The sequence below is a fragment of the Anomaloglossus baeobatrachus genome, chromosome 2 (assembly GCF_048569485.1).
Source record: "Anomaloglossus baeobatrachus isolate aAnoBae1 chromosome 2, aAnoBae1.hap1, whole genome shotgun sequence".
Lineage (NCBI taxonomy): Eukaryota > Metazoa > Chordata > Amphibia > Anura > Aromobatidae > Anomaloglossus > Anomaloglossus baeobatrachus.
In genome coordinates this window covers 339,489,997-339,504,118 of record NC_134354.1, presented here as the reverse complement: position 1 = coordinate 339,504,118, position 14,122 = coordinate 339,489,997, and the positions used below count along the sequence as shown (strand labels likewise).

Genomic DNA, 14,122 nt, shown 5'->3' with positions numbered 1-14,122 from the left:
CCTGACAGACGTTCTGTTGCTTATCCATGTTATGTAAATAAAAGCTTATAACCTGACTTTAAATTCATCCATTGGTTTTATAAATTACTCTTTTGAAAGCTGAAACCCTCCCAAATTTGGTTTAGATTATGAAAATAAAGTTGCTGAAATATTGATCATTTAATGAACACAAAAAGGTCAGATTTTGGCAAGACAAAAGTTTTGTCGCCCACAGAAAGTAATGTGAAATTTAAACAAATAATTAACTTCTAATACAAAGAAATATTGCATAACATTGGTGAATGACGTTGTGGTGCTATTAGAGCCATATTTAATATTTTGTGTGACTTCCATGAGCTTGTAGGACTGCATCCAAGCGTTTCAACAATGATTCATACAATTTATTGATGAAGTCATCAGGAATAGCAAAGAATGCAGTCTTACATGTCTCCCAGAGTTCATCTAGATTCTTTGGTTGTGTCTTCCAAGCTTCCTCTTTCATCCTACCCCAAACATGTTCAATGAAGTTCATGTCTAGTGACTGGGCTGGCCAGTCCTTGAGCACCTTGATCTTCTTTGCCAGGAGAATCTTTGTTGTAGAGATGGATATATGAGATGAGCACCATCCTGCTGCAGAATTTGATCCCTTTTATGATTGGGAATGTAAGAGGTAGCTAATTGATATTTTAGGCTATTGATATTGCCTTGCACCTTGCAAATGTTTCGCACATCTCCATGCTGAATGTAACCATGATCTTTCCACCACCGAACGTAACTGTTTTGTGGGTGTATTTTGGATCCATACGGACTTCGGTAAGTCCCCTGCAGTATTTGCAACGGCTGTGGTGTAATTCAACTGAAGATTCATCAGAGAAATCCACCTTCTGCCACTGTTCCAACATCCATCTGTTTAGCAGGCTGTGGGACGTGGCAAATGCCACACGTTTTTTTAATTGCCTTTTGTTTAGGGCTGGCTTCTGGGTACTGATTCGACCATGGAGGCCATTTTGAGACAGAATCCTACAAACTGTTCTAGTTGACACAGGGACTTGAGGTGACCAGGCCTGTTGGAGCTCTGCTGTAGTGGAAGAGGGTCTGGCTTTGGATTTTCTAAGCAACAAACGTTCCTCCTGAGCAGTTGTTTTGTCAGGTCTGCCGGACCTGGGCTTGTCAAAAACATCTTCAGTCTCTTCAAATCTTTTTTTTAATTCTTTGTACTTGACGCTGAGACATATTAAAGGTGCCAGCCACCTCTGCAGTGGATCTGGTCTTCAGCCTCTTGATAATCAAGGCTTTGGTCGCAGGTTGGATTTTTGACATGTAGTCAGAGGTCAAGTTGCAGTTCAACTGAAGGTCTGGGGTGCTGGGTTTCTTTTTATACACACCCACTAATTAAGAGATCATTTAGTGAGCACAGGTGAGGATGTAAACTAGGATTGGGTGCATTATATGACAAGGCGACAAAACTTTTGTCTTGCCAAAATCTGACCTTTCTGTGTTCATTAAATGATCAATATTTCATCTTTGCAGCAACTTTATTTTTAGAACCTAAACCAGGGGTCTCAAACATGCGGCTCGCGAGCCGCATGCGGCCCCTCAGGGTAATTCGTGTGGCCCCCAGGCCCGTGCCCCTGTTCACTGTCACGGCAGGTGCAGGGGCCGCAGCCTCTGTCCGCACTTTATGTCAGATGAATGTGCTGCTGGTGCTGCGCTCTCGCGCCGGCAATACAATCATCTGACATAAATCACTGACAGTGACACTGCACCTGCCGCGATAGTGACCGGGGGCACGGGCCTGGGGGCCGCACGAAGCAGAGATGAGGCAGCGGAGGGAGCACGGGACAGGTGAGAAGAATGGTGTGTGTGTGTGTGTGTGTGTGTGTGTGTGTGTTTACGACGTTAACCCCTTAGCGACCTATGACGTACTGGGTACGTTATGGCTCCCTGGTACTTAAGGACCCATGACGTACCCAGTACGTCATGGCGAAATCGCAGCCCCGGTCGCTACGATCGCTGCAAATACCTTAGATTCGGGGAGGAGGGGACCTCAGGAGGGGTGGTGTCTCCTCCCCGGACCTACGGAGGCTGTGATTGGCTGACGAACGCCGCTCAGCCAATCACAGCCACTAATGTTTCAGGCATTGAAAATCGCTGAAGCATTGAAATCCAGCCATGATCAGGGCAGCTGTAGCCCTGATCATTGGCTAGAGCTGGGTGACCTGTGTTTCACCCGCCCCCAGCTCTTATTGGAGAGACCGGCCGTGTGACCGATCTCTCCAATCACTGTAGATCTGGGGCCGCAGACCACTCCCCTCAGCTTCACTGCAGCGTCTGTGGAAGGTGAGGGGAGCTGATGACCCATTACTACAGGATGGGGACAAAGTGCGCACATTACTATGAGATGGGGATAAGGCTGGTGACATTACTATAGGATTGGGACATTACAAGGATGGGCACAATACTATTGGATGGGCACAAGGTGGGCACAGTACTATAGGATGGGGGCAATATTACTATAGTATGGGGGACATTACTATAGGATAGGGACTAGGATGGGCACATGACTATAGAATGGGGACAAGGTGGGCACAGTACTATAGGATGGGGACTACGATGGGCACATTACTATAGGATGGGGACATTACTACAGTATGGGGACAAGGTGGGCACAGTACTGTAGGCTGGGGACATTACTACAGGATGGGGACAAGGTGGGCACATTACTGTAGGATAGGGACATTACTACAAGGGGACAAGGATGGGAAACATTACTATAGAATAGGGATAATGCTGGGGACATTACTATAGGGTGGGGACAAGGTTGGCACATTACTAAAGGATGGGCACATTACTATAGAATGGGAACAGTACTATAGGATGGGGACATTGCTACAAGGTGACAAGGATGGGGAACATTACTATAAGATGGGGGACAAGGATGGACACATTACTATAGATTGGGGACATTACTATAGGATGGGGACAAGGATGGGCACATTACTATAGGATGGGGACAAGTGTGAACACTACTATAAAATGGGGCAAGGATGGGGAACATTAGGATGGGGACAAGGATGAGCACATTACTGTGGGATGGGGACTAGGATGGGGTACAATACTACAAGGGGACAAGGATGGGCACATTACTGTGGGATGGGGACTAGGATGGGGTACAATACTACAAGGGGACAAGGATGGGCACATTACTGTGGGATGGGGGCTAGGATGGGGTACAATACTACAAGGGGACAAGGATGAGCACATTACTGTGGGATGGGGCACAATACTACAAGGTGACAAGGATGGGCACGTTACAACAATATGGGGAACATTACTAAAAGATGTTGGTCAAAATTTTTATATAGTGCTAATTGTAAGACTATTAGTTACAAGAAAGGAATAAAATATATATATATAAAAAAAATGTTTATATTTAAACAAAGAATGTGCACGTTTGCTATAATGAACAAGTGAAAATTTTCAAAATCAGTGATCCCAAGGTGTGTAAAAAACAATAAAATATATTATATATGCTACCAATAAAAATGTCACTTTTTCCTGCAAAGAATGCGGCCCCCCAAATTATTTTTTTTCCTCTGTGCGGCTCATACACCCAGCCGAGTTTGAGACCCCTGACCTAAACCAAATTTGGGAGGGTTTCAGCTTTCAAAAGAATAATTTATGAAACCAATGGATGAATTTAAAGTCAGGTTATAAGCTTATATTTACATTACATGGATAAGCGACAGAAGTGACTACACTCCCTTTGAAAAGTAAGATTTTAATTAATATCTCACTGAAGAGAAGAAAACCAAAAATTTTGTTTAGAAAATTATTTTTAACCTTTTACTTGAAAGTAAGGTTAATAATATAATTTTGATTACAAGATTTTCAGTTTTACTCAAATTAGCTTGTACATAAATGAATACACCCCACATCAAAAATTGCTACAGCTAGTATTTCATATGACGTCCATGATTAAGGACTCATCAAGTCTTTTAGGTATGGAATGAATAATTTGGCGACATATTGAAACATCTTTTGTTTTCCATTCTTCAAGAATGACCTCTTTTGCAGCCCAGATGTTAGATGGAGAATGATGTTCAACTTGTCTATTCAGAATTCCCCATAAGTGTCTGATTGCGTCCAGATCAGGAGATATACTTGGCCACTGAATCACTTTCACTCTGTTCTTCAGAAATGCAATAGTGGCCTTAGATACAGTTAGGTCCAGAAATATTTGGACAGTGACACAAGTTTTGTTATTTTAGCTGTTTACAAAAACATGTTCAGAAATACAATTATATATGTACATCATTTGTCCAAATTCTATGACCCTCATACTCAGGTTTTACACCAAAAACACTTTATAGCCACAAGAACCATTAGGGACGGTGTTTAACCTAAAAAGCTAAACTTTATTTCTTCATATAGAAAATATATATTAACAATTACATGTGTCAAGCAAGGATCGTAATCACACTGGACATGTCAACATACTTATATTGTACCAGTAAACTCTACTCATGTTGTACCAGTAAGTTCTACAGTGCCGTCCAAAACCTGGTTACAACTTCAGAACCTATAGCCATTATTCAGCCTCACCCCAGATTACTGCAGCCACCTCTAGAGGAAAATACTATTGGTGTAACTAATCTAAATCAAGTTATTATTATAGTTCTCACTGGCATCAATATTCTGATTTTCACAATTTACAAGGTTCTACCTGACCCAATCAGACTGATACCACCAAAAATAGAAGTGAGACCTGAATGATTACTTGGCCAGTAAGGTGACCCCCAGTAACCGGGCGTCCCCGCTGCCAACCATTGCTTCCCCAAAAGGATAGATGCAGCCCACGGTGATGTAGAGATACACTGACCTGTATTCGTACTTAGTGTGACCGTCCGCTGTCCCGACGCGCGTTTCCCACTTCTTCAGGGGACGTGTGTGCACACGTCCCCTGAAGAAGTGGGAAACGCGCGTCGGGACAGCGGACGGTCACACTAAGTACGAATACAGGTCAGTGTATCTCTACATCACCGTGGGCTGCATCTATCCTTTTGGGGAAGCAATGGTTGGCAGCGGGGACGCCCGGTTACTGGGGGTCACCTTACTGGCCAAGTAATCATTCAGGTCTCACTTCTATTTTTGGTGGTATCAGTCTGATTGGGTCAGGTAGAACCTTGTAAATTGTGAAAATCAGAATATTGATGCCAGTGAGAACTATAATAATAACTTGATTTAGATTAGTTACACCAATAGTATTTTCCTCTAGAGGTGGCTGCAGTAATCTGGGGTGAGGCTGAATAATGGCTATAGGTTCTGAAGTTGTAACCAGGTTTTGGACGGCACTGTAGAACTTACTGGTACAACATGAGTAGAGTTTACTGGTACAATATAAGTATGTTGACATGTCCAGTGTGATTACGATCCTTGCTTGACACATGTAATTGTTAATATATATTTTTTATATGAAGAAATAAAGTTTAGCTTTTTAGGTTAAACACCGTCCCTAATGGTTCTTGTGGCTATAAAATATACAATTATATATATATATAATATGGGCTGAAAGTGCACACTCCCAGCTGCAATATGAGAGTTTTCACATCCAAATCGGAGAAAGGGTTTAGGAATCATAGCTCTGTAATGCATAGCCTCCTCTTTTTCAAGGGACCAAAAGTAATTGGACAAGGGACTCTAAGGGCTGCAATTAACTCTGAAGGCGTCTCCCTCGTTAACCTGTAATCAATGAAGTAGTTAAAAGGTCTGGGGTTGATTACAGGTGTGTGGTTTTGCATTTGGAAGCTGTTGCTGTGACCAGACAACATGCGGTCTAAGGAACTTTCAATTGAGGTGAAGCAGAACATCCTGAGGCTGAAAAAAAAAAGAAAAAATCCATCAGAGAGATAGCAGACATGCTTGGAGTAGCAAAATCAACAGTCGGGTACATTCTGAGAAAAAAGGAATTGACTGGTGAGCTTGGGAACTCAAAAAGGCCTGGGCGTCTACGGATGACAACAGTGGTGGATGATCGCCGCATACTTTCTTTGGTGAAGAAGAACCCGTTCACAACATCAACTGAAGTCCAGAACACTCTCAGTGAAGTAGGTGTATCTGTCTCTAAGTCAACAGTAAAGAGAAGACTCCATGAAAGTAAATACAAAGGGTTCACATCTAGATGCAAACCATTCACCAATTCTAAAAATAGACAGGCCAGAGTTAAATTTGCTGAAAAACACCTCATGAAGCCAGCTCAGTTCTGGAAAAGTATTCTATGGACAGATGAGACAAAGATCAACCTGTACCAGAATGATGGGAAGAAAAAAGTTTGGAGAAGAAAGGGAACGGCACATGATCCACGGCACACCACATCCTCTGTAAAACATGGTGGAGGCAACGTGATGGCATGTGCAGGCATGGCTTTCAATGGCACTGGGTCACTTGTGTTTATTGATGACATAACAGCAGACAAGAGTAGCCGGATGAATTCTGAAGTGTACCGGGATATACTTTCAGCCCAGATTCAGCCAAATGCCGCAAAGTTGATCGGACGGCGCTTCATAGTACAGATGGACAATGACCCCAAGCATGCAGCCAAAGCTACCCAGGAGTTCATGAGTGCAAAAAAGTGGAACATTCTGCAATGGCCAAGTCAATCACCAGATCTTAACCCAATTGAGCATGCATTTCACTTGCTCAAATCCAGACTTAAGACGGAAAGACCCACAAACAAGCAAGACCTGAAGGCTGCGGCTGTAAAGGCCTGGCAAAGCATTAAGAAGGAGGAAACACAGCGTTTGGTGATGTCCATGGGTTCCAGACTTAAGGCAGTGATTGCCTCCAAAGGATTTGCAACAAAATATTGAAAATAAAAATATTTTGTTTGGGTTTGGTTTATTTGTCCAATTACTTTTGACCTCCTAAAATGTGGCGTGTTTGTAAAGAAATGTGTACAATTCCTACAATTTCTATCAGATATTTTTGTTCAAACCTTCAAATTAAACGTTACTATCTGCACTTGAATTCTGTTGTAGAGATTTCATTTCAAATCCAATGTGGTGGCATGCAGAGCCCAACTCGCGAAAATTGTGTCACTGTCCAAATATTTCTGGACCTAACTGTATGTGCTCTGGATCATTGTCATGTTGGAAAAGTGCACGCCTACCAAGTGGATTGAGTGATGGTAGCATCTTCACTTTCAATATATAGCTCCCTGACTCCAGCAGTACTCATGCAGCTGCACTGCCACTACCATGTTTCACTGTAGGAACCATGCATTTTTCTTTGTACTCCTCATATTTTTGACACTATGCAGTTTTGAAGCCATCAGTTCCAAATGCATTTTTCTTGGTCTCTTCACTCCAGAGTTTAAAGTCCAGGTATTCTTTAGTTTTTTCACTAGCAATTTATAGATGGCCTTTTTTTTGCTCATGGGCTTCAGGAGAGGTTTATTTTATTTCTGTGCAGTATATGCCTTATTGTGTCACGGGAAACACTTACCTTGGTTAGTCTTTTTACCTCTTCAGGTAACTGCAGTAAAGTTGCATGTCCATTTTCTTCAACTCTTCTCACCATAAGAAGATCCTTTTTAGGTGTTAAAGGGGTGGTTCACTACTCTGTAGTAGTGAGCACATCTCTGTAAAACTGATAAGAGAAGCTTTTTCTAAATACCTTGTGTTGCCAATTCAGCCTTTGTGCGGCGCTATCACGGTCCGCTCATCCCCATCGCATGACCCTCTCGGATCTGGTGACCTGACATCACCATGGCCAGTCCCACTCTTCCTGAGTGACTGGGCTGTGGGAAGCATTTCACTGGTAATCACAGCCCAGCGTCACAGTCCAGCATGTTGCGCACTCCCTCCTTCACTGCAGAGCGCCACAAGCATGAGCAATGCTGGGCTGTAACGAGTCATGAAACGCAGAGTAGTGAACAACCTCTTTAACTTCCATGGTCGGCTTGTATGTCTCTACGAGATGTGTTACATTTTTGTATCACTTTTGCTCCGTATTATGAGTTGCTGATCTTCTTTTAGCCTCCACCTATTTCATTTCCTGTGACATTTCTCTTCCAAGTGGTACCACTTCTCACAGCATGAAACGAGAAATGGTTTTCTTTAAGTAATAACCTTTTTTTTTTTTATTATTATTTTGTTGTCCACTATCTGCTGAATAATTAGACTTACCTGTGTAAAAATATTACCTTTTAGGTGTGCAAAATAACAAACCTTGTTTGCAAGCAATGGCTCGCATTTTGTAGACTATTTTATAGTGTATTATCCAATAGAAAATGTTGATTCTGAAAGTAAACTAAAGGTTTTCTGACAAATATGTTGGGGTGTACTCATTTATGCTGAGCACTGTATATGTTTGTATTTTTATTTTATTCTGTGGCTGATCAATTTTATCTTATAATGAAATTTCTAATATCTTGACTAAATATACTAACCTAAAACTTTTTGCATCTTTTCTTATTGCAATGAAATCTAGGCTCATATTCCTGCTCAAGCACAGGAGACATCTAGAATTAGTAAAGAGGAAGAAAAAAGGGTGAAATCAGAAGAACCTGGGCCCACAGCGAAGCGAGGAGAGCCTTCGCGTGTACGGATATTTGAGGGAGGGTAGGTACACTTCTGTATACATTTTACATCTTAGCTGTTTTACACTCTAAGGTCGTCCGCCTCTGTGTATAAAGGCCGCTTTACACACTGCGATATCGGTACCGATATCGCCAGCGTGCGTACCCGCCCCCATCGGTTGTGCGACACGGGCAAATCTCTGCCCGTGTCGCACAACATCGCTCGGACCCGTCACACTACTTACCTTCCCTGCAACGTCACTGTGACCGGCGAACTGCCTCCTTTCTAAGGGGGCGGTTCGTTCAGCGTCACAACGACGTCACAGCAGCATCGCTGAACCGCCGCCCAATAGAAGCGGAGGGGCGGAGATGAGCGGGACGTAACATCCCGCCCACCTCCTTACTTCCGTATTGTGGCCAGGAGGCAGGTAAGGAGAGCTTCCTCGTTCCTGCGGTGTCACACGGAGCGATGTGTGCTGCCGCAGGAACGAGGAACAACTTGAAAATGGACCCCCATGTCACCGATGAGCGATTTTGCACGTTTTTGCGACAATGCAAAATCGCTCATAGGTGTCACACGCAACGGCATCGCTACAGCGGCCGGATGTGTGTCACAAAATCCGTGACCCCAACGAGATCGCTGTAGCGATCTCATAGCGTGTAAAGCCTGCTTTAATGTATCATCAATACTGATAAACTTTGGTCTGAGAATGATGGCTGTCATTGTTCACTGTATGGTGTAATTTTGAATCCTCTCAGCCTGGGTAGGTCTTTATGTAAAGGCATTATTTATAGATGCTCTACACCTGCTATTTACTTCCTATCCACTAGGAAAACCAGAATTGTTAAAAGGTTTTGTCTGAAATGTATTTATGCAAGTGCATTATGTTTTTCTGTCTTTCCCTAAAGCTTGCATGCCTCTATATAGTCGTCTGTACAGTACGCTGCTCTTCCTTCTTTTTGCAATGTGACGCCCCAGACTGGATGATCTAATAATTCTAGTCAATCATAAGCCTCTTCATGTTCTTTATTATCTTTTGCCCTTTTTTACCACCTACCTGGCATTTTTTGACCAATCTACTTCTGTAACTCCCCCAGCTTTCCTCTTCTTTCTGTTTCTCTCCTCCTACACCTACCGTGCTTGTTTCCTTCGTTTTTTCCCATCCTACTCCCTCCTCTTTCTGTTCCTGTGAGAGGTAGAGGAAGCTGCATTCTGAAATCTTACATCATACAACCGCAGACAAATATTAACTCAGCCTGGATTTCTGCGATGATCTCACCGCCAGCCCTCCCCCACATCCACTCACCCACTAGAGAGTCTGTTCTGTGTCCTCAAGGTGATTGTTTCATATACCAAGGCTGACAGCATGAGCACATGCTCCTATTCCTGCATCTGTGCTTATGTGTAAATGTCCTTCATTATTTTAAATCCAGTTACTCCAAGTGACTTGTCCATCGTTTTATGTTATGTTTTGAAATCTTAAAAATCCACCCCAATGTGCTACATATTTGTAAACCTTTTCTTAAAATGATATCTGAAGTGTCCAATTGTGTCGGTATTGATGACCGTGTCACAGCCTATTTTCACTATGTTCACACTCTTCCCCAGAACTGATTTCCAATTTTCTGACCTTTTTCCCAGGGCTCATCCATGATTCCCTGACCACATCCCCCAGATGTCACCTGCTGTCTTCCTGACCTTTCCTAGATCTGCCATTCTACTACCCTACTTCCCAGGTACCCTTTCTTTCCTATCCCCAGTTTACCTTTGCCTGTCAACACCTTCTCTAAACATCCATAGTCGTCTTTTCTGAGTATTTTGCATATCAGATGCTTCTGTTACATTGCATTCACTGACTGTCCAGATTGCCTTTTCAGCATAGCTGTGATTCATAAAACATGGAAATGAGTAACAAAAGTGAAAGTTTTTATCATTAGAATTCAGTATTAAGGCATATAGAAACGCAGTCTACAAAGTGAATCCATAGTAACTGTATGTAAACTGTTTTATGGGCATATTCTCCAGATATACTGTAAGAGTGGTTCTTAGTTCTCAAAATGTTAAACCAATTCCCCTTCCGCCCTCCTTCTTGTCTACAGTATACATCTGGCATTAGGGTAGTGACAGGGCCCTTGCCAGTATTGAAAAGGGGGATTCCCAGGCAAGGAAAATGAATGATACACCATAAACGTTACTGACAATGTGGCCATTTTCCCATCGCATGTGTGTATTCCAGGGATTTCTGTCCATTTGATTAGGTCAGAGATTTTTTCTTAATTTTATTGGTTACCTCTCTTACCTTTTACGCTTGTATATTTTTAAAGGCTTCAGTCTATTTGACTGTTGTTGTACATTTGGTTCAGAATTTGTGTTTGTCTAAAATGGCACAGAAATTGACAACTGATATACTGACACTAAAGGGTGCTTTACACGCTGCGACATCGCTAGCCGATGCTAGCGATGGCGAGCGTGATAGCACCCGTCCCTATCGTTATGCCGATATTTTGTGATCGCTGCCGCAGCGAACATTATCGCTACGGCAGCGTCACACGTACTTTCCTGGTCAGCGGCATCGCTGTGACTGCCGAACAATCCCTCCCTCAAGGGGGAGGGACGTTCAGCATCACAGCAACGTCACTAAGCGGCCGGCCAATCAAAGCGGAGAGGCGGAGATGAGCGGGACGAACATCCCGCCTAACTCTTTCCTTCCTCATTGCTGGCGTGTGGCAGGTAAGGAGAGGTTCCTCGTTCCTGCGGCGTCACACGTAGCGATGTGTGCTGCCGCAGGAATGAGGAACAACTTCGCCCACGCGACAGCAGCGATATTTGAAAATGGACCCCCATGTCAACGAGGAGCGATTTTGGACGTTTTTGCAACGTTCCAAAATCGCTCCTAGGAATCACACACAACGAGATCGCTACAGCGGCCGGATGTGCGTCACAAAATCCGTGACCCCAACAAGATCGCTGTAGCGATCTCGTAACGTGTAAAGCCCGCTTTAGACCATGACAGTCAACACTAATATACCGCATTGTTCTGTGTAGGCCTCATGCATCTAAATTGCAGATGCAACAAATACCCGTAGAGTGGTCCATTTAGACCAACACAAATACCAAATACACTGATGTCTTTGAACTCTTGAGTTATGCTGAGATCATGTCTGTGTTGGGCTTGTGTCCAAAATCCCCATAAAAACTGAATTCTGACGTATGTGCCGACAGGACATTGGACTATAATGATACAGATGGTGTCATAGTGTGCTCTGTTGTGTATCATTTTCGGCTGAGCATTCCTTGTTGAGGCAGGCAGCAAGACGTAGTCAACTACATCTTACTACGCGACTCCAAAAGTCGTATACAGTGTAAAATGATGTATGATAGAGCACACTGTGACTGCATCTGGATCTGGTTTTGCAGGAGTTCAGACACAAGCCGTGATGATCCACGGAACGTAGGTGGAAACATGATGTCAACATATTAGAGTAGCTCATACTTAAACATTGTAACGATGTGGGCCCGAGTGTATGGGGGCCACACGTCAGGTATCGGGATTAACGCACACCGGAACAATTTGTCTCTTTAACAGACCATATGGTTTATTAACAGCTCAAATAAACCATACTAGGTCACATAACAGAAAGATGCCATTCCTTGGCATTATCCTCAAAGTCCAACACATAACATAAAGTCCACACACTTTTGGACTTCCTCACACGTGTCACTGACCCATGTCAGTATTTGGCTTTATCCTAAAAGTCCAACATATAATATACAGTCCACACACTCTTGGACGTCCTCACATGTGTCACTGACCCTTGTCAGTACTTGGCTTTATCCTCAAAGTCCAATCCGGGTTACCTTCTTCTGAAGGCAGCTAGTGTCCTTACCAAGTTCCCCTGGGTCCAGCCAGGCTTTGCACATGGACCTAAAATCCCCTTCCTTCAGGAGAAGGTCTCCTGAGCAGAGCAAAACACCCTGCTTCTGCTCTCCCCGTCTCCAGCACACCCACTGGAAGTCTAGAGCCAGTCTCTCTCTAGACTGCCCTCGACACACTCTACCCAGGTTCAGAGACAGGATTGCTTTAACCCCTGGAGCCACACCCACAGGTGGTAAGGAGTGTGTAATCAGCATCACACACCAGTGGGCCCCTTACCAGGTAACCATGATAACTACGGTGGCGCAGACTAATCATGGGTATAGTGGACCTCAGCAGATGACACTGATGTTACCGCTATATGGTGACTATATAGTGGTAGATATCGGTGCTGCAGCACATACAAGAGGTCACAGTGCAGTTATAGATGGTGACTTACAGCTGACGTTCTTTCGGATGGAGTTGTTCACCTTTTCCGTCTTTTCCATCTGACCCAGACCGACATGACAACTTCTTCCAGCCACAACTCATCTATAGAAATTACAACAAAGACATATTTGACTCCTCACACTTCCGGCACCGAACCCCATCTAATCCCAACCTGCACAAACTCCTCATCCTGCCGTCACCCCAATACTGAGCCACTGCTGCCGTGTGTGTCCCTATTACTGCACCTGCTGTGTGCACAAAAACCATGCTCCTCTTACTGCCACACATAATAATGCCACCACTGTGCCCCCCACATATTAATGTCACCACTGTGCCCCCCACATAGTAATGCCACCACTGTGCCCTCACATAATGTCACCACTGTGCCTCCCACTTAATAATGCCACCACTGTGCCTCCACATAATGCCACCACTGTGTCCCCCACATAATAATGCCACCACTGTGCCTCCACATAATAATGCCACCACAGTGCCTCCACATAATAATGCCACCACTGTGCCTCGAACTTAATAATGCCCCCACATAATAATGCCACCACTGTGCCCCCCCATAGTAATGCTACCACTGTGCCCCCCACATAATAATGCCACCACTGTGCCCCCACATAATAATGCCACCACTGTGCCTCCACATAATAATGCCACCACTGTGCCTCCACATAGTAATGCCACCACTGTGCTCCGAACATATTAATGCCACCACTGTGCCCCCCACATAGTAATGCGACCACTGTGCCCTCACATAATGTCACCACTGTGCCTCCCACATAATAATGCCACCACTGTGCCTCCACATAATAATGCCACCGCTGTGGCCCCCACATATTAATGCCACCACTGTGCCTCCACATAATGCCACCACTGTGTCCCCCACATAATAATGCCACCACTGTGCCTCCACATAATAATGCCACCACTGTGCCTCCACATAATAATGCCACCACTGTGCCTCGAACTTAATAATGCCACCACTGTGCCCCCACATAATAATGCCACCACTGTGCCCCCCCATAGTAATGCCACCACTGTGCCCCCCACATAATAATGCCACCACTGTGCCCCCACATAATAATGCCACCACTGTGCCTCCACATAATAATGCCACCACTGTGCCTCCACATAGTAATGCCACCACTGTGCTCCGAACATATTAATGCCACCACTGTGCCCCCCACATAGTAATGCGACCACTGTGCCCTCACATAATGTCACCACTGTGCCTCCCACATAATAATGCCAC

At 44.1% G+C, this 14,122-nt stretch overlaps 1 protein-coding gene across 2 annotated transcripts in view; it reads left to right on the top strand.

The window, feature by feature from the left end:
* HIVEP3 (HIVEP zinc finger 3) overlaps nucleotides 1-14,122 on the top strand; it is a 233,510-nt gene that overhangs the window by 158,761 nt on the left and 60,627 nt on the right. For both annotated transcript variants that reach the window (XM_075335951.1, XM_075335950.1), the window contains exon 4: nucleotides 8,470-8,600. In XM_075335951.1, coding sequence (XP_075192066.1) covers nucleotides 8,470-8,600 — 131 coding nt within the window. The remainder of the gene's footprint in view (nucleotides 1-8,469; nucleotides 8,601-14,122) is intronic.